The sequence below is a fragment of the Syngnathus acus genome, chromosome 4 (genome assembly GCF_901709675.1).
Source record: "Syngnathus acus chromosome 4, fSynAcu1.2, whole genome shotgun sequence".
NCBI lineage: Eukaryota > Metazoa > Chordata > Actinopteri > Syngnathiformes > Syngnathidae > Syngnathus > Syngnathus acus.
This window is the reverse complement of record NC_051090.1, coordinates 11,424,938-11,451,071: the sequence shown is the minus strand read 5'-3', so window position 1 is coordinate 11,451,071 and position 26,134 is coordinate 11,424,938. Positions and strand designations below refer to the sequence as shown.

Sequence of the window (26,134 nt, the reverse complement as noted above, 5' to 3'; positions counted from 1 at the left end):
CGTAAGCCCAGCAGTTGAGTCATTGTTTCGTTTCTCCTGAGAATTACTCTTTGCACATTTGCACTCTTATTTTCTTTTTCGTTTCATGAAGTGTTGAGTACTGAAACCCCTCTGGTATGCAGTTCATCGGTTTTCCACAGGGGGACGCCGTTCAGCTCTCTGTTGCTCTCTCACTGGGAGCTTCTGTTTGGCTACTTTATTAGGTAGACGAGCATGGCAAGATCACTATGGAAACATCAGCAAGGAAAAAGACGACCATTGTTATTTTCGATTCCTTTGAATTGACAGCCGTGTTAGACACGTGTTACCAGCACGCGGCCGTTGCTCTGCACGCGCCTCACGCGCACGCAAGAATGAGTCATACGCGCGGGCGCGCACGATGTTCCGTCCGGGCGGGGAGTGTGTGCGTGCACGCGCACTCGTGCAGTGACAGTTTACATTCGCGCGTCACTGATGCGTGCGCGCGACCCTTTCTTGTCTTCTTGCTTCGGAAGCTTTCCCGCCCTTTCGACGTCGCCGCTGCCGCGCACACTTTTAACGCTGTTGTTGCTTTCAAGTACCCGAAAAACAGACGAACAGACCGACTGCCAGAAACGGACGGACAGACGCCTCATCGGACACGCGCGAGCCCCAGACCCGCCCAGCAGAGGTAAGCAAAGGTGCACGCGCAGATGCGCGGTGATAAGCGTGATCATCTTCATCGTCGTCATCATACATGAGTTAGTATCATGCTGTCATCATGTAAGGCGATGGCATTTGGAAGAAGAGCCTTAGCAGGTGTTCTGTTGCCATGGAGACACTATAGGCTGTCATCAGGCGGCAACAGCACACGCACACACACGCTTGCACGTAAAGCTACACGCCCATACACACAAGCAAATTCAATCAAAACACACACACACATTCACACAGAAAAACATATACACACACATGCGCGTGCACGCACGCACGCCCATACTTAGAAACAAACTCACGCATAATCAAACACACTACACACACGTACATTAACCCTCAGAAACCCACTGTCATACACGCACTCGTGCAAAAACCTTCACTCATTCGCAAAAACACGCGCACACGTTTGCGCGCACACATTTTCCGAAAATAAAACCTAACACACTCACATAAAAACAGACACAAAGTCATGCTCACAAAAACACACACGCAACCTACACATTTATTCCACACATGTAAAGAAACACCAAAGTTACAAACTCGAAGACACGCACAAATTCCCAAAGAAATACACAAGGTAAACGCACACTTTTGTCGTCATCTGAAACGGTTACCGAACGAGCGTGCTAGCTGCAGTCTAATTTGGGCCATTTTCATTTGGAATGAAAAAAGACGTCAGGCACAGGTCTCAAAATCGAACCCTGGGGGCCGGATGCTGGATCATTTTATATGGCCCGCGACAAAAAATACTTTTGACAGCCCTGACTGATGCAAGACAAAGTAGCACAGATGACCGGAGCGAGCGCAGCGTTTGCGTTCAGATGGCGAAAGCGGACCAGCGCTACGGCCAGCGGGACGGCTCGGACCAGAACTTCGACTACATGTTCAAGCTGCTGATCATCGGCAACAGCAGCGTGGGCAAAACCTCCTTCCTGTTCCGATACGCCGACGACTCCTTCAGCAACTCCTTCGTCAGCACTGTGGGCATCGACTTCAAAGTCAAGACCGTCTACCGCAACGACAAGCGCATCAAGCTGCAGATATGGGTGCGTGCACGCGCACATGTGCACAAGCTGTCGACGTGACACGTTGTGACGTGTTGCAAATGTTATGTTGCTCTTGCGTGAAACTTTGCCAATATTGCCGAGATCATTGGCAGCGCTCGTAACGCAAACCCAAAACTTCTCTGTAACATTCGTCGTGGTGCGTCGCTAATGTCGTAATGACGACGTGCAAACCGTGCTCGTTTTGCTAATGTTGGTAATGCTGCTAAAGTTGTGATGTTGCTAACTTTAGTAGCATGCGAAATGTCGCGAAGGTAACGTCGGTGCGAGCCATTTCGTTAACACCGGCAGCGGCACCGATGTGACATGGCGATGACGACCACGAAGTCGACACGGCCGCCATGTTGTCCATCGCTGGATGACGAGCGAAGCACGTGTTTTCTTCATTTGCAAACATGCCGTAAACTTTGACATCTGTCAGCAAGAAGACGAGGCTACGCGGGGCCTATAGCACATAGTTGTGGCTAAGTGACTGGCTGCTAAGCAGAAGAGGACGGCTAACGTAGTGATATCGCCGCCGCATCGAGCATCAACAAGGACGAACAAACACGCATGAGCTGGTCTTTGCGCAGGACACGGCAGGCCAGGAGCGCTACCGCACCATCACAACGGCATACTACCGCGGGGCCATGGGCTTCATCCTCATGTATGACATCACCAACGAGGAGTCCTTCAACGCTGTGCAGGACTGGTGCGTATGTGTGCACATATTAATGTTGCAAAATCTGACATGCAAATTGTGGCAGGGCCTGCTTCTTACACTTGTGCACACACGCACGAGCGCACACACGTGAGCATACACACACGAGCGCACCCCGTTGCCATCGCCAGCTGTGCTGCTCTATTCTCTTGACTTGACTTTTTTGTTTGTCAGGGCCACTCAGATCAAGACGTACTCGTGGGACAACGCACAGGTCATCATGGTGGGCAACAAGTGCGACCTGGACGAGGAGCGAGTGGTTGCGCCCGAGAAAGGAAAACACCTGGCGGACCAACTTGGTGAGCATATGGGAGTTAGGGGTGGGGGTTCTATTCTTCAAATAAGTTTATTGACATTAATCTCACTACTTTGTTTCCTAAAATTGGTCGGTGAAAATGTATTTATTCATTTGGATTCGTTATTTAGTCACTCTATCTCATGACACGATTGCTCGATTGATTTTCTTCAAATTATGATCGCAATCTCAATTTTCACGTTGACTTTGCAATTTGCCGAGGGGGAAGCCGTTTGCTAGGGAAATGTTCTGTTTGTCAAGTGGGAAGAAGAAAGTTCTGCATGCAAATGGACAGCAGAGTCAAACCCCGCCCCAGGCCTGAGAAGAAGCACATAGACTTTCTTCTTGAGATGTGCATCACCAACATAAGCCAACCAACATAGCGCCCCCTGGAGGAGATGGCTCGTTTTCCCATCGTAGCCACCTCATGCGGTTCACTTGCCATCGGCGTCTTTGTTGTGCGTCAGGGTTCGAGTACTACGAGGCCAGCGCCAAAGAGAATGTCAACGTGCGGCAGGTTTTCGAGCGCCTGGTGGACATCATCTGTGTCAAGATGTCAGAGCGCGTGGACGTGGAGGCGCCAGCAGCCTCCGGAACCAAGACCGCCAGACTCAGCGACAAACCGGCTGGCCAGCTTCCTCAGAAGTGTTGCTGATAGGCCGGCCACATTTACTCTTGAAAAGTTGGAATTTGGAGGATTTGGACAAGTTCGACAGGGTCTTGAATCAAGTCATTGATTATGGAAGTATTTCTCCCATGTTTAGAAAAGGTATTAGATGTTGAGAAATTGTGGCCCCTCTATTTGCCATTTGGATGACCCCGACTGGATTGCTGACGTTTTTTGTGACCATCCGACATTTTGGCGACTGATGACGTCACCGTCGCGAGTACGACGGCCGCTCACCTCCATGAGCGCCACCTGCTGGGGGCGTTTCGCTTGTGCACACGTCGCGAATCCGTCCTTTAGGCGTCGTCGTTTCCTCCCCATTCTGCGTGTGTGTGTTGCATTTGATATTCATGCTATTCTGTGTTGAGTGCTTTTGTTTTTGTGTTTGCTGTTTTGGAGCCAAATGTGGCATTTACAGATTGCGTCAAGGCACGACGCGCATGTTTGGGTGCGTGCTGAAAATGAAGGGAAGTCACACAAGTGCAGTGCAGTCGTGCGTTTTGTGCAAGGTCGACGACGACCTGCCAAATGTTTGTAAAGCGATGGCAGCCCACCGCCGTTTTGTGTGCACCTGATCCTCCCCCCGCCCCCACCACGTGAGGCCATTCTTGACCTCATTGATGATTTGCTAGTGACTTTGGATATGATAGCTTTAGAAGTTAGGAAGTGTGACATTTTTCATGTTGACAGATTAGACTTGATGTGAACTTGCTGTCGTACACTTCACTGTTTGGAAAAGCACAAAGTGATTGTACCAACTGTTGTCAATCTTTGTATTATCATAGATGCAATTTAGTATAATAATAATAGTGATGATTAAAAAACTGTCTGTCTGATTTTACACATCATCATGGAAATTTAACATTGGCTGCGAATGGTGCTCAAGGCAGGTGGAACTTGCCCAACGATGCCATCGGAGGATCACGCGCAGCGTATCGTTCGTGACATCGGTCAGACAAAAGGTTTTGGAGTGTTCTTGCATAATTCATCTTTGCAAATGAATCAAATGTCGTCAATCAAAACCTCTTGTTTGAGAATGGAACCTGTTAACTTTAAGTCAGGAACTCTTCACGAGTGATATGCATGACTTAATAAAAACAATGCGGAAAATCTTCAATATGTGTGATAATGAAACTACAGAAAATCAGCTGATAGTATTTAGTATGACTGATCTGTGATTGGCTGGCAACCGGTTCAGGGTGTCCCCTGCCTACTGCCCAATGACCTCTGGGATAGGCTCCAGCATGCCCGCGACCCCCGTGGGGACAAAGCGGTACAGAAAATTGATGGATGGATGACTGATCGTGATGACGTCACATGTTTTCAAGCAATCCACAATATCGATCACGAGTTGTCTTTCAAGCTCTCCGATGTCAAGCATCACATTCACTCACGCGAGGCGGGTTGAACGTCGTAGCTGATACGTTACGTCGCCGCTAAACAGGAGAAGACGTCTTCGCCTTGTCTGTTGAGTTGCGTTCATTGTTTCTTACGGCGACAAGAAGGAATTTTCATCTTGCGTTGTCATTCGCTTCCCTCACATGCGTGTGCCCCTTTACGCAGTCGGCCTGGAAAGGCGAGCTTGAGCTTCATCGCCTTTTCTCCTTGCAGATAGCCGATGTCGCCAGTCAAAAAAAATAAAAATGAAAGAGCAAAGTTCATTGCTCTGTTGAACGCAAATAGTGACGATGACATCGAGGGCATTCGTCAAGGCGCCAAGTGCCAAACATCTCAAGGTCCCTTAACTCTATTGGAAACGTGGCACTTTTTTTTTTTTTTTATAGGAACATTCAGGTGACATTTGACCTTAGCCAAGAATCGCCACGCCTCTCCACCGAAATAAAAGCTGTTCAACTTTTCTCTTGAATATACACCGATCTTGACAGAATTGTATGCGAGAACAGTTAACTTTTCTGTGTTTTCTGTAAATTTAAGAAAATGTTTTGAAACTATGCTGGTTTTTACCTAAAAATTTGTTTCCAGAAAATGCTATCAATCAAAAATCTAAAAGCAAAAAGTCCAATATTAAGAAAGCAAGTTTGTTTTGTGTTCTTTATCAGATTTTATGTTTTTTGCCTTGTTACGTTACTTCCTATACTAGAAACCAGTATCTTGTAAAGGTCCCTTCAATTTTGCTGTTCCTGCAGTTTGTCTGTTGTTGAGAGGACGCAAAAGTGGGAGAAATGGGGACAGACAGCAGCAGGAAAGAGCGAGAACGTGGAGCCTTTTAATGGTCTGCGGGACAACAAGATGAGCGACGACGCCAGAGTGCCACCTAGCTGAGGACTTTGTGGTAGGGGTGAAGGGGGAGGACGGAGGCGAAGGCTCGGATGTCGCAGATGGGCGTGGCGGAGTCCCTCAGGGCCGACGAGAAGAGTGGCAGGAAGTTCAGCGAGCTGACCTCACCGTAGGACGAGGTGGCAGCGGATGCAGGGGCCTCCAGGTCGCAGGCCAAGTCGGGTTCGGGTCGCGGGGGGTTGCCCTCCTCTGTGCCGAAGCCCACCACCTGACCCACAACATGCTCATGTCAGACACACTGAAAGAAAGTACCTCAAGACAATTTGTTTTGACTTGTTTTTCTTACGTGCACGCTCAACCTCCTGGCGCTGTCGCGATGCTTGGCGAACCAGAAGAGCAGATCCTCGCGCGTCAGATCTTTCAGCGCCGAGATCTGCCGAGAAGAATGCACAGCGCCGGATGGGCCTTTTGGCCTTCCGGGCCCGTGGCGGCGAGCCTGCTCGACTCTGCGCGAGTGCGGCGGCTGCTCACCTCCATGTTGAGCCTCTGGAAAAGGAACTGCCTGGTGAGCACCTCAAACCAGTTGCGGTCCACTTCCTCACCCAGGTGCGCGTCCTCGCACTCCTTCAGCTTGATGAGCGCCGTCACCTGCGTGGAAAAGGCCTCTTCGGTCAGCGCCCGCAGACGCTCGCCAAACGAGTGCAGGAACTCCTCCACCTTGGCCTCCACAAACTCAGTGCTGAAAAATTTGAGCAAGTCACAATTTAGGGGGTGGGGCTTAGCCTTTTAACAACCAGATGAATATTGACCAAAAAAAAAATCTTATTTGAGACAGCTGCATCATTTTTGGGGGATCTAAAAGTTGTTCTTTGAAAGGGTTGTATTTTCCAGCCAAACTTCTCAAGTAATAAGAGATCCAAACAGTTTGAGCTTACTGGTCCCAGAACCAGGGGCCACGCGGCCGGGGATGGGCGCTCACCTGAACTTGGTGGCCTGCGTTTCCACGGTGACGGAGAAGCCCAGGACGCCCGAGGTGTTCCTGCAGGTGGCGTAGACGTGGTAGCTGAAAGACAAACACGCAACGTCGATACTGCGGCCAAGCAAGACGCAAGATGGGATGCCCACACTGCCCACTCACCCCAGCGTCTCTTTGGTCCGAAGGAAGTCAAAGCACGGCTCCTCCATGTGCATCTGAGACGGACGGACGGACACACACAGACAGACAGACACACAGACAGACACACACACACACACACAGACACACACACACACAAATCTTGCCTCTCAAATCTTTTTTCACCATTGAAATGAATCTCAATGTTAGGAATGTGTGTTGATTGTGATTTTCCAAAGTAAAAGAAGCTGATGCTGACAAATATTTTTTTGAGGGTGTGAAAGGCATTTGCTAATTTTTCATGCGCTTTGTGGGAACGCAGCGGTGTTTGCAACATGGCGGTGAACTCACCACCAGCAGCTCCATCAGGGTGTGCTCACGCAGCTTCTTCAGGCCCGACTAACACGCACAAAAACAAGCACACACACGAGCTCACTTGGAGGCGCAATCGGGAGGTTTGCTTCTCTTTGTTTTGCGGGGTGGACCTGGTAGTAGACGGTGACCTCCGAGTTGGCGTCGCCCTTGTTGAGGGACTTGACCTTGCACAGGTGATGACCGACGGGCAGCTCCGCCACCCGGAAGGACACAGGGACCTCGGCCGGCAGGGGCCGGAAATGCAGCTGCCTGTGGGAGGGACGGCGTCAATGCAATTTCTCACACCGTGACTTGTGATGCATTCCGATCGCTTGAAGGCGTGCGGCTCCTTGAACGTTAGCGCTGGAACACCGCAATCCAAGCAGACGTTTAGAAAATGAACAAGTGACACCTTATGCCTTTCGCACTTCTTGAGTTGCTGCGCGATAGTGCAGAGACGGCGCAAGGCAACAATATCACTGCCGGAGTGCGTTGACAGCGCTTGGAAACGGGTCTTGAAACAAGTCGCAATTTGAACAGCCTTGATGTCGCCGGGCGCTCAGATCGGAAAGTTGCCCTGCCTGGAGCTGGAGCGCATCCCCCCCGCATGAAAGGAAGACCGGGGCGAAGCGGCCACTCACTCAGTGAAGTAGTGCAGGAACTCCTTGGACTCCTGCGGCGGAGGAATACACGCTTAGACACAACCGGTGAGTGCCGGAGTGGACGTTTGACAGCGAGAACTGACCGTGCCGGTGAAGTTGCCCTGCACCAGGCCCTCCACGTAGAGCTCCGCCTTCAACTGGCCCGCAAAATCCAGCAAGTCCTGCAGGCTCAAGCCGGCTACGGCGGCCCGGTACTTCTCGACCAGTGACCAGCGGCCTTGCTCCAGAATCAGCAGACGCACGTCCCTGTGCGCAAGCAAAGACCCAGGCTGCATCCGAATGCGAGAGGCTGCCACATGCGATTTGGCAACGTGCTGCATTAGCAGCACGCGGACGTATGCACGCACTTGCCGAGCCGCTCTGGCTTGATGAGGATGTTGAAGTAAGTTTTCTTCAGCTGCTCCAAAAACATGGCAAAGACGCCCTCATCCGAGGTGAACTCAGCCAGGTGCTCCACCAGCAGCTTCAGCAGCAGCTGCACGGGCCCGGGGGAAGCCAAAAAGAAAAGAACGAGTGAACACATGAGCGGGCGACTCATGAACGCCAACGTGGCTGCGCTCACGGGAAGCTTGTGGTTGAAGCCTTTGAGGCGGACGACCAGGCCGTGCTCGCCGGCCACCAGCTTGTACTCTAGCTGCGCCACGTCTGCCTCGTACGCCGGCTCAGCCAGGTTGTGCGCCAGGATGTTGACAAACAGGTCGAACAGCACCAGACTGGACGAGGACAGGCTGACGTTACGACTTTACGAGCCATCAAATCATCAGATCATAACATGAAGACAAACAGCCTCCGGCCGTCATGACTACATTCTACCGTGGCACCATTGAGAGCGTCCTCTCCAGTTGTATCGCTGTTTGGGGTGGTAGCTGCACTGACTACAACATGAAGGCCCTGCAGCGCATAGTGAACACAGCTGGTAAGATTATTGGTGCTTCACTCCCCTCCCTGAAGGACATTTACACCTCCCATCTCACCCGCAAGGCGACCACGATTGTGAGTGATGTGAGTCACCCCGCTCACTCTGTTTGATCTTCTGCCCTCTGGGAAGAGGTACAGGAGCCTGCGCTCCCGCACCACCAGACTCGCCAACAGCTTCATACTCCAGGCTGTTAGGATCCTGAACTCTCTCCCCCCTTCTGTGTAGCGTCCTGTACTTTTGCGCTGTATTCTGACTGTCTGCTGTATGCACACTTGCTCCATTTTTGCTCCTCTTATTTATTATGTTATTTGTTTATTTATTATTTATTCATCACTATTATTTATTCATTGTTTGTGCCTTCTTGTTTTTACTTTTTGTGTTGTTTACTTGTATGTATATTGTGTACTATGTCTTGTCACCATGGGATAGTGGGAACGTAATTTCGATCTCTTTGTGTGTCTTGACATGTGAAGAAATTGACAATAAAGCAGACTGTGACTTTGAAACAGGCAAACAAATGGCCAGCGTGTGGAAGAAAGGAGACCATCTCTCCATACGTGTGTGCTCTCGCTTACTTCTCTGGACTCTTCTGAATCACAGGCGAGATCAAATGGAAGCGAATGTACGCTGAAAGCAAAACCAAAAAGAGACTCAATGGAGAATAGGTCCACGAGATGGCGCTGTCGCTTGTGCTCACCTTTGGGGATATTGAACTTGTTGTCCTTCTTGTACCACAAGCAACCCAGCTGGTTGTCCAAGATCTTGACGGGAAACTCCGAGTTGAGACAGTCAGATGGTCTAAGAGTGAAATCCGAAGCTGACAAAGGCAGAGAGGAAAAAATATATATTAATAAGGGCGTCACACAAATGCAAAGGTGTGTGGCTTTTTTGTTTTTAAATGACACACCGATGAACTTGTTTTCGGCGGGAAGGTGAAGTTCGGGGTTAAGTTCAAAGTCGGACGCCCAGCGTTGAGCCCACTCAGCCGGGATGTCTGGCGACAAAATGGGACGCTCAACTGGAGAAGAAAATCTGCAAGACGATTCGCTCGCGTGTACCAGTGTGTCAGTGCGTGTGCGTGCAGCAACTCGCAAGTGTGTGCGTGTCCGTTTGACTTTGCGTGCGTGCATGTGTGTCCTACCCTCCACAGTGTAGGAGGTCCCAAACCATTTTTCCCTGAGCTGGCAGTGGCCTTCGTGTTCCGGAGACAGGAGCAGCAGGTTGGCTCGCTCGGGAGTCAGCGAGGACAGGGCGGCGCCGATCACCTGACGGACACGCAACGCATGACCCAGCCAGCCGTCTTAGGCTCCGCCCCCAAGCAAGAACCTTGGGAGGTGGCGGCACTGACCTCAGTGTCAAAGTGAAACATGAGCTGGTCTCCGGTCAGGAAGTCTTCTTTGGGAAACAGCTGCATGTTCTCGCAAATGTTCTCCACAAATTCGATGGGATCAGTCTGTGGAAAGAAAGAACCCTCAGTGGGTGCCGATACTTCCTCTCAGCCCTTGAGTCAACTCCACAGGACTCCTTTGCAAAATAGGTATTGAATCTCAAGGGAAATTACTGCTATGTGCGCCAAAATCGCTAAAATTAGCCTTGGTTTGCTTGCTTGCCTGCTCCTGATAGTGGAACTCATTATCTTCAATCTTCTGAATTTCCTCGTAGATCCTGAAGAGCAAATGAGGCTGTTGTCACCGCGTGTGCGTGTGTCCATGCGTGCGTGCGTGAGCTGAATCAGACCTCTGCTGAGGCCCGAGAGTCTGCAGCATCTTCAGGTACTGGAACACCAAGTGGACCACCTGCTCACAGACGCAACATGAAACGGACAGCAAGCACCAAGCGTCCAAATCAAATCCTGACTGAAGGACAAACGAATGTGAACTTTTGGGTGGGACCAAGTTGACCTGCCAGAAGTAGCAAAAGCCCTGGTCGGTCAGCGTGATGGAGACGGAGAAGATGGAGTAAGTGGTGTTCTGGTCAAAGCCCGTCTCGCTGTTCCCCCCAAACAGAGCCAGCGCCCAGCACCTGAGCACGCGAGGCAGCACCCACGTCAGTCACGCTTAGGCGGAACCACCGCGGGCAGGCGGATGGAGGGACGGCCTCACTTCTTGCGCAGCATGGACAGGATGCTACCACTGCCCTCGTGTCCGATGAGCCAGGAGATGTAGTGGAGAGGCTTCACTCTGACGCCAGCGACGCAAGGCGTTAAGTGCTACCGCCGCGCAAATCAGTATCTCTAACACTCAAAAGTCACCTGTAGTGTTGGCCCTGAGGCGGCAAGGCCCAGCTGATGGTCAGAGCGTGCACCTTCCTCACAGGGACCACTGCAAGACACACATAGAAGATGTGCTCTTATGTGTTCCTGAAAAAGCAGTCCACTCTTTTGAGGAAAAGTGGCACGCTTCCAAAAACCTGAAACTTTTCCCATATGCCTTTTTGTTACCTCGGTAGAGTTTGTTGAAGGCCGGCGTGTCGAACGGCCTCGGCAGATGCGAAAAGTCCACCGCCGGTTCAGCGCTAAAACAACAAAGCTCAGAGGGTGCCATCTTGTCTCAGATAACGAGGAGGAGCTTACTTATTGGGGATGTGGATGAAGATTTCTTTGACCCACTGCTCCAGGGTGTCCAAAGTCTCTGACCAACAAGGAGGAGGAGAGCACATGGGGAGGGAGGGAGGATGGATGGAAGGATGGGGGGATGGAAGGAAGGAAGGAAATAAGGGAGGGAGGGAGGGGAGTCGTCAAGTGTATCCAAAGTGGCGTTTGTGTCATGTTTGCGCGCAACAACCTTTGGACTGGACGGCGAGCGTCATGTAGTGAGCCGAGTAGAAGCGCGCCCAGAATTGCCGCAGGCATTGGTAGGTGTTGACGCCTCGCTCTTTGGGATCGTGCTTCAACGTTTGAGCGTTTCCTGCGGGGGCGCCAACAAACAAGGTCAAGAGCACGCTGGCACGGCAGCCACTCTTACTTTGAAGACGGCTCGGCCCCCACCCCAGCAGAACTTGCTCATGGGATGTCCCGGCACGGCCAGGCTGCCAAACAGCATCTCCTTGCGGTGGGAGTCCGAAGGCTTCGCCAGCTGGTACTCTGTCGCAGAACAAACGGAGACAAAGAATCGGGCCTGGGTCAGGAAGGCACCGGTGGTGGCGGCTCTTACCGCTGTCGACAGCCTCCACCTCTCGGTCCACCGCGTCCTCAATCATCAGCGGACAGATGAAGAACTGGGCCCACCTGAAAGTTGCGCTACAATCAGTCCGGCCTACCAAACATCCGTTGGCGGACTAACTCGCTGTGTGAGCAAAGCAAGAAAGCAACCCTGAGCAAAGCGACAACGTAACCCAATTAGCAAACTCGCCTACAAATTCAAAATTGAAAACCAAATGGGCTCACTGGCAAGCTCACAACGTCTCATGAAATACTTTTTGGGAAGTGACAAACCTTTTCTTTGTACACTAACTCATTGGCAAAGTCCTAATGGAACTAAGTGACTTGAAAGGAAGAAACACTTTTGGCAAACGGGCACACCTGTCGAGCGCCTCCCTGAAGTGTTTCTTCTGCACATCGAACTGGAAGACGGTCCTCTCACAGTCGGTGGAGGCGTTGTCGCTGCCGCCATGCTTCTTGAGGAAGGCGTCGAAGCCGTTCTCGGCCGGGTACTTCCGGCTTCCCATGAACACCACTGTGCCGCGCCAAAGGGCCGTCGCCGTGACAACAAGACACGTTTGTCAGTCAGTCGTCCGGTCAGGACCTCGGGCCATTGAAATGAGCGCAACGAAAACGTCGCACGGCTCTTTGAGGAGCTCCGCGCATTTCCCTTTGGTGGGAAATGGGGCGGGGTTTATGCAATCCCTGGCCCGGCGGACCGGACCCGTCATTTCCAATGAATTTGGTTTTCTTGGCGTCCGTGCGGTGGCGGACGCGAGGCCGATGCTGCACTGAGTCTACTCTCAACTCGTGCGCATTTGCGGGAAATGATTGGTCCGCCAGCGCCAACGGAAAGATCGCAAACGGGTTTGGGTTGGCCACTTTTGCAGCAGCGGCTCCAGTTGGCCAGGACTTACTGTGCTCCAGGAAGTGGGCCAAGCCGGGAAGTTCATCAGGGTCGCTGAAGCTACCCACACTGATGCACAGGGCGGCTGCAGCCTGCGCACACACACACACACACACACACACACACACACACACACACACACACACACACACACACACACACACACACACACACACACACACACACACACACACACACACACACACACACACACACACACACACACACACACACACACACACACACACACACAACACACACACACACACACGGGGGCGCGCAATTGAATACATTGAAAATCCACATCAGATTGTGTGCTTGAAGGAGAAACATATTCAAAGCAAGACAATGTGGGCTTTTTTACATTTTCATAAAACTTTTTTTCATTCCATTACATTTCAAATAGAAAGCTTTGCTGTTATTTTTTTAAAATTGTGATATAAAGAGGTTTTCCCGTAATTGACTGTAAATGCAGGACCTGCTTTTCGCTGCTCTTCTTCTTCTTGGCTCCGTTGTCCTCATCCAGCTCTTCAAAGTCACTGTCCTTCTCTTCCTCTTCGTCGTCCTCGTCGTCCTCGTCTGAGCCCTCCCCCGAATCTGCCACGTCTTCGTCGTCTTTATCATCTTCATCTGGGCCAGCGTCTTCCGTCTTGCCATCGGCGGCGCCCAAGTCGGAGATGAGCAGCGCCCGGAGGCCGTTGGTCAGCCGCAGGTACCTGAAGCAAACAAGTTTACATGAGTCTTTCGCTATAAATATGTCACAGAAAAAGTGCACGTTTGTGCCAAAGGACAGGTGATCCCACCTGTATTTTTTGGGGTCACTGGGCGACTTGATGATCTCAGGGTCTTCCAGGTCCTCGGCAGAGTCCTGCGAGGTGCCGAGGTCTCGTGTGGGCGGCGGCTCACCCTCATCCAGGGCGCACGCCTGACCCGAAGCGTTGCCGGTGCTGACTGACTTGCTGGTCTGAGGCATGACGACGATGCTGGCGGGACAACAAGTAGCGTCCTTTTTTCTTTACTCTTGGTCCCAACATGGTCCCGGAAAACACAGAGCGACACACTACCAGTTTCACTTGTCTGCACTGCTCTCAACTTGTGGACGTTGCATTTTTGGATCCATTCGCACTTAAAACCAGTACAGTTTAGGTCACCAATCTAATCTGCCTTTGCAATCGGTCTAGCTGCTCCTCATCATACCCAGACAAAGCATCAAAATCGCAGCACATCATCTATGGCAATTTAGAACTATTTAGAATCTAAATTTTAGATGATAGAACCTTGAACAAATAAATAACGTAAATAATAGCCACTGCAGATTAAATATTGATAGACACAGCATTGGTTGGTAATGCTCCTCTTATTTATTATGTTATTTGTTTATTTATTATTTATTCATCACTCTTATTTATTCATTGTTTGTGCCTCCTTGTTTTTATTTTTTGTGTTTACTTTTATGTATATTGTGTACTATGTCTTGTCACCGTGGGATAGTGGGAACGTAATTTCGATCTCTTTGTGTCTTGGCATGTGAAGAAATTGACAATAAAGCAGACTTTGACTTAATGGGCCCTGAGCAGATTCGGTCTACATAGCAATAAAAAGGGGTTGAAATCTTACTGGACCAAAAATCCACATTCACGTTCTGCGAGCAGAGTAACAAAGAGAAACAAATACAATTTCTCGGCATAGGTATTGAAATGTGGCTGGTAAATGTAGGTGCGCGTTTGTGATAGTGTTTGAGGAGGCCTGAGCGCCAACCGCCGAATCGGGTCTTGTTCGCCTGCTGAAGGCAACTCAAGTTTTGCACACCGCATCGATGGCGACATAAACAAAATATGTCAAAATAGTCAGACCGGCCAGCAGACTCTGACAAGCGTAGTCTTGCAATGTAGCGACCGGCCGGAAAGGGTTAGCATGCAGCCACTAATCCGGTTCGTTGAGCTCGTCTGCGGGTTCGGCGGTTCGCCAGCCCGGCAACCCGGCCGGTAGGCCAAGGACACACTCCGGAAGACCATACGGTGAAATGTTAATGGGACAGACGCAAAAGTTTAACGGCCACTTACTGGCGATAGTTTCAGCTTTAGCCCAGTTAGCACAAGTGGCGACTCTGAGAGGGTTGCAGGTCGCAGACGAAGTAACGCCACACCAGGTAAAAACGCGCCCCCGGTTACACTCCGCAGACTGTTACGTTCTAACTATGGACGCGAGATGCACACGACAATACGACCCTGTACGTAATACGCACGGTTTTTTTTAAATGGCGAGCTTGCAGTGTCTCCCAAAACAGGTCCGTGTAAGAACATCAAACACGCGTGACATTGTTCCGCTTATCTTCTTTGGTATGTAATAGCGGTTTTCACTGAGCATTGCCGCTACCATCTTAAATACATAGCCATGCTTAAAGCCATAGCTCTATATTCTGTGTAGTAGACCCGTAGTTCTCAGATACCTAGGTAGGTGTAATAAATGCCTGTAGTCCCAAGCGAAAGTGTGGTCTGTCGGGAAATGACCACCTGTCTTTCTCGCAGCAGAGCGAAAGGTAGTTGTCTGGCATGATGATAAGTTGGACAATTCATAATAACGTGGTCTACGGTCGCTTGAGCGCCACCACATAGACAGGAACCATCGGCATGTTTTTTTTTTACTTCTATACAGTGAGCGATTCAGCGCTGTGTGGCCAAATCAAGATTCAAGAGATTCAAGATTCAAGAGTTTTTTATTCGCCATGTTTGAGCGTGCCAAACAAGGAATTTGACTTCGGTAAAACACACCCTCTGTTCAACATATAGGTGACTAACAACACTCAGGACATGTGAATAATGGCAAAACAGTGTAGACAAATTCAAAAGGTGTGAAGAGCAGGATGTTATTGCACAGTAATGCCTCTGAGACTCTATGAGTGGTGTGAGTTCATCAGAGCAACAGCCCGGGGGAAGAAGCTGTCTCGGTGTCTGCTGGTTTTGGCGTACCGAGCTCTATAACGCCGTCCGGAGGGGAGTAGTTCAAACAGACTGCAACCTGGGTGAGAAGGGTCTGTAGAGATGTTCCTTGCACGTTTCCTGGTCCTGGACAGGTACAAGTCTTGGATAGATGGGAGGTTGATTCCAATGATCTCGAGAGGACATTTTCAATTGCAGTATTTCTGGTGGTGAACCTTCCCCTACCAACTGTACCCTGGATGTTATGGTGATGGCGACCTGTATTTCCACTATTCCACAAGCATTGCCACTTTCACCTGGCTCCAGCCTTGACTGTACTTCTTATTTCCGCCTTACTGTGTCCAATCGCAATATCCACAGAAGCCCTATTTGCAGCCTGCTTGGCAAGCTTATCAGCCAGCTCATTGCCTCTAACTCCCACATGGGCTGGGACCCATACATAAGACAAGCACCAAAGTTAGTGAGAGTATTAGTCAGCTGCAATATCTTGTAAACTAGATTTTGTCAAGTTTCTGAATGCATGGATTTTAGGCTGGTTAAGGCTGTACTGGAGTCTAACACAATCACCATTTTCACCGTTTTACTGTCACTCACCCAGCGTACTGCCTGCCAAATAGCCAGCAACTGTGCTGTATAAATTGCCAGACCATCACTAAGATGTTTAGCCTCCGCAATCCTTAGGCTAGGAATAGCATAGGCTATTCCCACCCTAAGGCCTAAGTTTTTCGACGCGTCCGTCCGTATAGACAACAGTTGTGTCTGCGTATTTCTCACATACAAAACCCAAAGCCCTACCCGCATCAACAGCACAGACCGGCTTCTCTTCCAGTAGCTCCAGATCAACATTTAGGCATGAAAACATCCATGGGGCTATTGTTGGAAGGACTACAGCAGAAGAGATCTTAGGGTGTATTCAGACCTGACTGTTTGGTCCACTTTAAAAGGACCAGGGTTCGATTCTAACGCTGGTCCGGAACTTTTATGCAGGTGTGAATACACGCAAACAAATCCAGGTGCAGATTAAAAAAACGGACCGAGACCCACCGACTTTTTAAAGTGGGGTCGGTTCGCTTCCAAACGACCTCTAGTGTGGTTCGCTTCAGGCGTGAATACAAACAGCGTAGATTAAAGTTAAAAGTCAAAAGTCCCAATGATCGTCACACACACATCTGGGTGTGGTGAAATTTGAACAAGTCAGTGACGCAATTTCCCGTTCACGACCGGGTGAGAGACTGTTGCCAACGGATCAGTGTGTAAGTGTTGTATATAGAAAGAAATGTGTTAATTACCCGAGCCAATTATTATTATATATAATAATTTGGGGGGGTTGTGTAGTTGTATTGTTTGATGTGTATGGGTTGTTTCCACTGGATGTAAAAAACAAAACAAAAAAACGTATCAGTGTGTGTGTGGGGGGGGGGGGGGGGGGGGTAGGGTTAGGGAGGGATTCATTGAACGATTCGTTTGAACGAATCTTTTGAGTGAACTGATTCTAAGGATTCAGTTCACCTAAAAGAACTGGAATGCACATCACTAGTCTGTGCTCTGTGTGCCGCCCTGGTCATTGCTGTCCAATGGGAGCACAGATCGTCACAACCGTGGATGTGTTTACAAAATATACTTCATTTGCAAAATGTACAGTCTGAATAGTACGGAAGAGGATTAGGGTCAGTGAAGAGAAAAAAAGTGGGGTGACAGGATTCTGCCTTTTTTTCTCAGAATTTTGACTTTAAAGTCAGAATTCCCACTTTAATTCTGAGAAGTCATAATTCTGACTTTAAAGTCATAATTCTGACTTTATTCGTCAGAATTCCCACATTAAAGTCAGGATTCTGACTTTATTCCCAGAATTCTGACTTAAAAGTCAGAAAGTGGTAATTCTCACTTTAAAGTCAGAATGAGATAAAGTTCTATCAAACCATAGCCCCAGATACTTAACTTAAGTAACTTAAGTCTCAATCATCTCCAACTGCATAGGCAGTGAAAGAGTCACTCGGTGGGAAGAAAGACTTGACAATCTTCCACCAGAAACTACAATGGAGCTTAAGGCAAGCGAGTAGGGGTGTAAATCGCGGGTTTGTCACGATACGATATCATATCGATACAAAGAAGCGCGATACGATATTTGCCGATATCTTAAAGCCTGCTGTGATTCATTCACGATACATCACGATATAGTGCTCCACGATCGATATATATATTTTTTTTAAATAAAAAATATAGAACAATATCCTGATTTATAACAATTCATACGCAAAATCAACAAGGTACTGCAAACTCTTTATTTAGGAAATTACAAGAGTATTGTAGTATACAAAGTGCTTATTTTAACACTGAACTTGATCAAATTCCTATATTTTTTCTCATATAAGTAAAGAAAAATGAATATTCTTTCTTTTTTTGTAATACCATTAACTTTAAAGTGCATTACTGAACTATTTATTTACAATAATTTTAATTGTCCGTTGAGCCATCTTTTCTTTGGAATCCAAAGTGCTTCCAAACGAATGACTTGAAGCCCGAAGGGGAGCGAATTTCCTCGTCTTCTTGGACACTAGCCATAGCACCAGCCCAGGAGCCGCGTAGTTGTCGGCTCCCCTTTCACGTGCCTGCTCTGCTCACAACACAACACGCCGCGTACTGCTCCCGGAAAGAGGAAGCAAGCAACAATGAACTGGATTTCAAAATAAAGTCGCGTCTAATGTCCGAGGTCAAACACGGCGATATAAATCGATGTTTACGTTTAGCATCGATGCCAATAAATCGTAGAGCATTATATCGATTAATCGATGTGTATCGATGAATCGTTACACCCCTACAAGCGAGGCAATGCCCTCAGGAGCAGACACCAACTACGCAATGTGGAAATGCCTAAATAGACTAAGATCTGGTGTTGGACGTGCAAAAGTCACTCTCGCCAAATGGGGACATCTGGATGATCGGAACACTGAGTGTGACTGTGGCACTGAACCACAGACCATGCAACACCTCCTCATATGCCCCCTGCTGGAACATCTCTGCACAGCATCGGATTTAGCAGAGTTTAACGAGAAGGGACAGAAATGTGTTCAGCTGTGGCTGAACCACATGTAGCCAAGCCTGTAACTAACTGCCTCGTAGCCACGATAAGAAGAAGAATCTCCAACTCTTTACCAGCTAGTCTTAATTTTAGGTCCACCCTCATTTTTTTATTAAACAGTCCAGACTTAGTCTTGTCCTCTGATATTCTGAAGCCCCACCTAAGGCCCTACTCTTGTATTGTAGCTAGGGCTTCCTGCATCTTAGTCATAATGTAATCTATATTTATACCCCTTTTCCAAATTGCCCCGTCATCCGCAAACAACGCCAGTATAGCTTTGAATGTCCTTGACCATCCCGTTAACCATGATGGAAAACAGTAAAGAGCGAACAATACTCCCTTGCGGGGTACCATTATCCACTCGATAGCAATCACTCAAGGTCCCATCCACTTTCACCGTGATCAATCTATCAGACAGAAATGCCTTTACCCACTGTAGCATTCGCCCCTTAATGCCCAACTCAGTGGCCTAGTGGTAGAGACTGGAAGGTTGTGGGTTCAAACCCCGGCCGGGTCATACCAAAGACTATAAAAAATGGGACCCATTGCCTCCTTGCTTGGCACTCAGCATTAAGGGTTGGAATTAGGGGATTAGATCACCAAATGATTCCTGAGCGCGGCACTGCTGCGCTCCCCTCTCCCCCAGGGGATGGATCAAAATCACACGGGGATGGGTTAAATGCAGAGGACAAATTTCACCACACCCAGATGTGTGTGTGATGACGATCATTGTGACTTTAACTGGTGTAATTTAATTAGAAGCCCATCCGTCCACAGCATGTCAAACGCCTTTACAATGTCCAAGAACACTGCTAACATCCATCCATCCATTTTCTATACTCTGTTAACCTGCGCCTTCCTAATGTCATCCTCCGGACAAACAATGGGGTCCATGCAAGGGCGTAGGTTTGGTCTATGTCAAACTTTGATCATATATTACGTGTACACAACCAGACACACTCATACTCAGCATATTCGCATTTGTTTCTTTGCAGAGGAAGGACGTCAGTTTGTGGCGCTGCTTTGATAAACATCACCGATGAGACGGTACATTCCTCGTTGGCAGGTCATGTGGAGAGCAAATGTCACGGTGTTTTTCGACCGTGAAGTCCAGTTTATACAAGCAATCGTGCTAAATATATATTTTGGGTGCACAGGATGGAAAAGAAAAATTGCATTCAAATGCATTTCGATGAGGAAAGATGATTAGAGGGACAGGCATGGGCACTTTTAACTTCACCATCAAATTTTTTTTTTTTTTTTTTAAATCTCGACTTTTTCATGCGTAAAATAACGAGCAAAGACATGTGCAATGACATGTATTACAACAAGATGGTTTTAATCCACAAGTTCAGTCTTATTAAAACAAGTCTATATTACATGGATGACGTAGCAGCTAAGGAAAAACAAAACAAAAGAACAATGACTGGCTGGGAATGGAGCATAACAACACTATGGAACATGACGATCCAGTCCCGGTCATATGGATGTGTCATATGACGAGTGAACACAAATTCAAACCCACACCTGGCTGACAAAAAAGGTCAGTTGACATTGGATTGGCCCTAAACCTCAAGGCCACTTCACACTTCACAAGTCTCCTCAAATATTTTGTTTTGTTCATCATATATCAGGTGTGGGCAAATTTTAGGGCTCTAGAAAGACACAAGGGTCTCATCAAAAGATCTCCTAATGTTCCTCATAAATAAACATGAACAAATACAGTATTGGGTGGATAATAATTTGAAGCCAGGTGTTTTCCATTTATAACTGGAAATAATGTGCCCACTCTCGCCCCAAAAAAAATCAGTAAATAGCCAAATTTGCAAGTAAAAAGGACACCTCTACTGCAAATAAACTGGGGGTTTAAGGGGTCCTTACGTTTCTTCATATCTTATTGCTTACAATTGGAAAAAAAATAGAGTAAAATGCATTTAAAAAAAATGAATATATACACTTCTTTCTACTCGTTTTTGGACAAAGAGTACATGGGATGATTGAATATTATCAGTCAGCCAGTTGTGCTTTTCAAAATCAAACGTTCAATTAAACACAAACAAGCATTTTCTAATCTGAGGAGCGGGGGGGGGGATGGAACTCTAGCAAACTATACGCGGGCTGTGCATTATACGCCCCCGCGCCCGATGTTTGCATGGTGTCTTGTCTTTTCCAAAAGGAAACAAATCACAGAGCCGCCCCAGCAGGTGCGCTGATCTACAAGATGCGGGACGAGCTCCGAGAGAGTTTGTGAAAGCATTTTGGTTCCTGAGTGAATGCGAGCAAACACAGAAAGCTTCGTTTGTTGGTTCAACGCACAAGAGGAGCGAGCGGCTGGCTGACTTGGGATCAGTGCTCGTGTAGTTGCGGTCACAAACAGACGCCGCTTGCGCTCCCCCGGTGCCGGTCGGGTCCGCGTCGCAGAGCGTGTGGCCTTCTTCCTTGGCGGTGGGGCGGGACGAGACGACGATGGCGGGACTGTGGAGGACGTCAGACGTAGAAGAGGCGTACCCGCGACGTGCTCACGTGCAGGTCGTTGTCGAAGAACTTGGTCTCGATGATCACGTTGCCGCTGGGGGGGAGGGGTGAAAGTCACCTAAGGGCTTGCCGCAGTACATTTCAAACAGGTTCTGTGGCATCAAATACTTTCTCAAGCAGTAGTCATCCGACCAACAGGGGGCAAAGGCAAGCAGTTTTGTTTGATACCGTTTGGATGAAGGAACGGGAAGTGCTCGTGTGACAACATCACGGACTCACGTTAAGACGTTGGCCGGCATCATCTGCGACTCGGGCGCCGCTTCTATCAGAGACTGCCACGTGTTGGTCGAGTTGGGGATGACGAAGCCAAACTCAAAGAACCACTCTGGACACGGAAACACACGTTTGAGTCTTTGTATCTAAATGAAAAATGTCAATTTGTCTCAATTTGTCATTTTAAATCTGTTAAAAACGTGTAACAGATAAGAGCAATCAATGCCATGGCAACATTTTGGGGGATTGGCTTCATTTCAATATGAACACAATTCAAATGTTTGATTTGGGGGAAAAGTAGGAAAATGATACATCAAGCACATTTCTTGTCCTGGACTGAGGACAACGAGGTAGCTCAGGCTGAAGCGCACCTTCTAGACACTGCCCCTTGAAGAAAACCTTCTGCTCCAGACGGAACTTCTCCAGCTTCTCCGAGGAAGAAAAGTTGAGCTCTCGGGAAACCGCTTTGCACTTGAGGATCTTTTTGGGGACGCGAGCTGGAGGAGCAGCAAGACCAGGACACAGATGAGCATGTGAAATGAGACGTGCACTTTCAGGTGCAGACCGAGAGCGCACCTTCGTGTTCCACGCCGGGAATGGACAGGTCCTCGGTTCCCTGCCACAGAACCTTACCCGTCTCGGCATCCCGGAGGTTCATCCAGTTTCTGACAGCAGAAAGTTAAGCGCTGTGCACGCAAAAATCTCAGGGAAAGAGTCATGTGGAGACAACATAGAGTTCGGCCAAAAGTATTGGAACACCTCAAGCTGGCCACCATTTCTGATGTGCCAGACCCTCCTCAGCCACTTGGGCGTCCTGTCACCTTCAGACGGCACTTGGTGTCAGGCGCAGCAGACCTGCACCGCAGCTGCTGGGCCCTTCGCGGACCCTTACCACCAACAAACAAGCGGTTCCACACCGGCTGGCTTTGACACACACAAAAGCATCTGCTCAGCTGCCGCGTGGGCTGAATATGGGTTAATAGATTCAATCAATTAAGTCCATTTGGCTAATTCTTTCAAAATGGGTCTTAAAAAAATAAGAATAAATAAATGTTTTCAGTAAGTGGAAATTTCGTTGTTATTTGACTTCTTTGCTTTTGGTAAAAGCAAACAGTGAAACGCTTGAAATCACCAGGTTGTCGTAATCCTCTAAAGTGGGGCTCAAGCCATTATCCGGTGGCCGCAAAGGGCAAAACGTCTCGTTTGATTGACGGGCGCCCAACTCCCAGACGTGATTTCTGGAATTAAGACGACGGCGATGGGGTCTTTAGAACGTTCAACGATGGCGGCTCGCTGGGGACTCATTAACACTGTGGCAGCGCGTGCATGCACTCTGGGGAGGTGACCGTGTCGGGGTGCAAACACGAGGGACGAGCTCGCGGGACAAAATAAGAACACCTTTCTTGTTCTCCAGGAAAGAAGAAGAAAGCAAATCACTTGTCAAAGTCACACCAAGACGCTCACCTCAATTGTGTTCAATTTCATGGCGCTATGTATGTACGTTCGTTAAACTGGGAAAGGATGTGAAAAATACTCAAGCGTGGCAAGAAGCGCCCAGCTAACTTGATTGTCAAATCAAAGATTTCTGACACCTCGTTTAACTTGAAACTGTCCAAATGGTCAATTTCAGGACAAAGTATTCTCTCATTTCTGTCATTCTCCACAAAAGCAGACCGGCCACGCTTGTCAACAGCAAATTTGAATCGGAGACAGATTTTTGCATCTCTTCATGCATTTTTTATGCTTATTTCTAAAATGCCTTTACTTTTTTCCCACGCCTATCAGGTTTTTGAGATGTTCTTGCAGGCGCTAAATAAATCCTGTTCCGCTGGATTTAAGTATTACCTCGCCACCCGCATCCACAGCTTGACCTCGCTAACACACACCCACGCACACATTTGCATTGATCCGGGTTCAGTTGCTGCGCTTCAGGCACCCGAAAGCAGGAAATGAACGGAACTTTCTCAAGTGAGAGTTCGCACCAGAAATGATTCACGACAGCGGCGCAAGGCGGCATCAGGCAGAGACATTTGGGCGTGCGAGTTCATTTAAAGATGAGGGGGGGTAAAATAGGCCCTGTAAAAAGAATAACTTTGTTCTTCTCATTTTAATAGTTTAATAATGAACTAATGAAACAATTCTCTAGTGAAATAGGTGGACCACCTATACTCACATCATTTTCATGACTATTATAAAGGGAAGCCCCATATTATCGGTTAACATGCATAATATTACAACACACATAGATTTGCAAATTATAATTGACGTACTGTGCTTATGCCAGCGAGTCTCAAATGCAACCTATCGAAAACGCAACAACACCCGAAGTCCAAAAAGTACAATTAATCGCCACCCAAATTCATGCTGACCTCAAGCTCTGAAAATATTACAATAGCTGGCCCAATATTTCAAACTTAAGCAAGTGCAAGCGATAAAGCCACAGATTGGCTAGCATTTTCGTTGGAATCCCATTTATCCTTTACTGACTTCTGTTTACGGCACACTTGAATAATTTGTATTCTTAGTTTTCGTAGTGAGCGCTTAATAGACTGCAAAAGTGTTACTAAGGCAATAACTCTAAAGTAGATAAACGTCATTTGAATTCATGGTTCATCTGCCTTCATTTTGGCGTAAGACAAACCTGTAAAACGAAAAAAAAAATGTATAGTAATTCTGATGCGTCTAGAACTAAAGTTTAAGGTTTTCTCACGTCTTTATAAAAAAAAACACAAGGGAAGAAGGAAACAAACTAATCGCATATTAAATTACTTTGATAATATGCAGGGAGTTGGGGATGGAGGGGGGGTCGCGATCAGACTCTTTCAAATCGTTTAGCCTTCCGTAAAAGTGGCGCTACAGCAGCACTTGTCACGTCATCGCTCGCGGAGAGGACAACAGGACCGGATTCGGAGGCCCCAAAACGAAGCGGACACCGTCACCAACCTCAACCATCTGCCCGACTGACCACCATTGCAGTCTTCGTTCTCACTTATCCACTTTAGCATCATGGCTAACTGGCTAGTTAGCTTGCGGCTAATCCAATTCAAACGCGAGCCCTTCCCGCGCGATGGCATTTAACTTGACGTCGGTCTATCTGCTCTAGAAGGAAAAGGATACAGTTTGAAACCCTTCAGAATCTCCTTTGCCCTGCCTTCGTCTGAAGACATGGCTCCTCTGTGGCCTCTCTCCCAGTCGTTCGCTGTCTCCCTCTCTGGCGAATCGTCCCGCGAAGGTTTCAGAAAAGCTCGGAGGACAGAGGTGCTGTCTGTGTTAGCTAGCCGTGGTGTTAGCTAGCCGTGACGTGAGCTAGCCAGGAGCCAGGTGGCCGCTCGCCTGCTCGCTGATGTCCAAATGCTGCCGAAAACGAGGTTGTACTGGAAATGCGCTTCTGTACACTTTGGCGTGCGTCGCGGCGCTTGGCTCACTGTAGCAGCAGGCTCAAACCTGAGCTGATAATGCAATCAGCTAAATATAGCCCATCCACTTGATCGACGGCCAATCTGGCCAATCGTATGCGGCGCTAAACTCTATCCGGCCAATCGGGGCCCGAGTGGCAACACAGTGGAGGGGCGGGGGCGAGCGAGCTCGAGACGCGTCACCAGGGGCAACCGCACACGCACGCGCTTATACGCGCTTTTCAGGCAGTGCACTATAAAGGGAAATGTACGCTATTTAAAAGAACACTTTTGTAGTGTGTGGATTGTATTTCGCAATGATTATTTCTGTGTTGGATCATGTTTATTATTATGCATCTGTTATGACGATAAATAAAAGAACGTGTTCACAATTAAAGTTCAAAAGCTTTGTATTGGACTGATTAATTGGCATTTTACTGTCTGCCATAGGTGTACTAACAATGTGAATGGTTGTTCGTCTCTGTGTGCCCTGCGATTGGCTGGCAACGCTCTGAGTGTCCCCCGCCTACTGCCCGATGACCGGTGGGAGAGGCTCCAGCACGCCCGCGACCCCCGTGGGGACAAGCAGTATAGAAAATGGATGGATGGATTAATCGGATAAAAATCACTCAATTTTCCCACCTTTACTGAAAAATAACAATATTTCACATTGACTGCACAGAGAATGCACAAATCTAAATTGACTATGATTCAGTTCATAGTTTGGTCAGAAATCAATTTTGAGTTCAGCAACGGTGCCAAACAATTAATCCCTTGTCAAAGTTGTCTATTAATGTAATAATGATTAGTTGTTGGCCCGCTGGTCTGTCCTTTCCAGTCGCGCTCCCTAGTGGTGCCGCACTTCCGTTCGGTGGCGTAAACTTGCAGCAAATGTCTTTCTTGCCATGCAACTGCTTTGGGCTTGGGCATGTTTTTGCGATTTGCAGCCTTTTTCTTTTGCCTTGTCTTTTTTGTGGCTCGTAAGTTTGCTTCCACTTCCTGTTTGTCATTGCAGCGTTTCTTTCTTGCAGCATGGCTGTTGTTTGCATTTCTATCTGAAAATGTTTAATTAGTGTGAAGGCGAAGAATAATGTTATTCTACACATTCACTTTATTCTTCTGCTTCATCTATTTTATCCTTCCACATAATTCATGATTCATTTCATTCCACTTTTGACATATTCCAAATATTCACACGAGTGCTTGCATTATATCATTCAAAAAATGTTCAGTTTTCGC

At 48.2% G+C, this 26,134-nt stretch overlaps 3 protein-coding genes across 12 annotated transcripts; 1 reads left to right on the top strand and 2 right to left on the bottom strand.

Moving 5' to 3' along the window:
• Positions 1–352: 352 nt before the first annotated feature.
• Positions 353–4,225, top strand: LOC119121655 (ras-related protein Rab-3A-like). Of its 3 annotated transcripts, none has more exons than XM_037249494.1 (5): positions 353–649; positions 1,484–1,721; positions 2,312–2,430; positions 2,614–2,738; positions 3,202–4,225. In XM_037249494.1, exons 1-5 carry the CDS (start codon positions 354–356, stop codon positions 3,387–3,389), a joined length of 966 nt encoding a protein of 321 aa, XP_037105389.1. In that variant the 5' UTR covers position 353; the 3' UTR covers positions 3,390–4,225. The 3 variants fall into 3 exon arrangements, with proteins under 3 accessions (XP_037105389.1, XP_037105391.1, XP_037105390.1); XM_037249496.1 differs by having other exon boundaries at positions 499–649; positions 1,497–1,721; XM_037249495.1 differs by lacking the exon at positions 353–649 and having other exon boundaries at positions 657–1,721.
• Positions 4,226–5,604: 1,379 nt separating this feature from the next.
• Positions 5,605–15,203, bottom strand: LOC119121565 (nardilysin-like). 6 transcript variants are annotated; one of them, XM_037249287.1, is made up of 32 exons: positions 14,798–15,161; positions 13,799–13,859; positions 13,538–13,717; positions 13,213–13,450; positions 12,745–12,826; positions 12,209–12,362; positions 11,841–11,914; positions 11,675–11,770; positions 11,472–11,594; positions 11,261–11,318; positions 11,129–11,202; positions 10,940–11,009; positions 10,791–10,868; positions 10,590–10,710; positions 10,426–10,484; positions 10,299–10,353; positions 10,037–10,141; positions 9,830–9,953; positions 9,596–9,682; positions 9,386–9,505; positions 9,264–9,315; positions 8,332–8,482; positions 8,117–8,244; positions 7,853–8,015; positions 7,749–7,780; positions 7,239–7,377; positions 7,105–7,152; positions 6,778–6,830; positions 6,619–6,702; positions 6,171–6,378; positions 5,986–6,072; positions 5,605–5,907 (listed from the first exon to the last, which is right to left on the bottom strand). In XM_037249287.1, exons 3-32 carry the CDS (start codon positions 13,705–13,707, stop codon positions 5,677–5,679), a joined length of 3,264 nt encoding a protein of 1,087 aa, XP_037105182.1. In that variant the 5' UTR covers positions 13,708–13,717; positions 13,799–13,859; positions 14,798–15,161; the 3' UTR covers positions 5,605–5,676. The 6 variants fall into 6 exon arrangements, with proteins under 6 accessions (XP_037105182.1, XP_037105179.1, XP_037105183.1 ...); XM_037249284.1 differs by lacking the exons at positions 13,799–13,859; positions 14,798–15,161 and adding an exon at positions 15,184–15,203; XM_037249288.1 differs by lacking the exon at positions 13,799–13,859 and having other exon boundaries at positions 13,538–13,754; positions 14,980–15,161.
• Positions 15,204–20,065: 4,862 nt separating this feature from the next.
• On the bottom strand, positions 20,066–24,983 carry pde6d (phosphodiesterase 6D, cGMP-specific, rod, delta). 3 transcript variants are annotated; one of them, XR_005097724.1, is made up of 5 exons: positions 24,618–24,983; positions 22,077–22,165; positions 21,872–21,997; positions 21,507–21,646; positions 20,066–21,321 (listed from the first exon to the last, which is right to left on the bottom strand). XR_005097724.1 is itself a non-coding variant. In XM_037249595.1 (5 exons), exons 1-5 carry the CDS (start codon positions 24,665–24,667, stop codon positions 21,240–21,242), a joined length of 453 nt encoding a protein of 150 aa, XP_037105490.1. In that variant the 5' UTR covers positions 24,668–24,973; the 3' UTR covers positions 20,066–21,239. The 3 variants fall into 3 exon arrangements, 2 of the variants coding, with proteins under 2 accessions (XP_037105490.1, XP_037105492.1); XM_037249595.1 differs by having other exon boundaries at positions 21,507–21,612; positions 24,618–24,973; XM_037249597.1 differs by having other exon boundaries at positions 20,066–21,646.
• Positions 24,984–26,134: the final 1,151 nt, after the last annotated feature.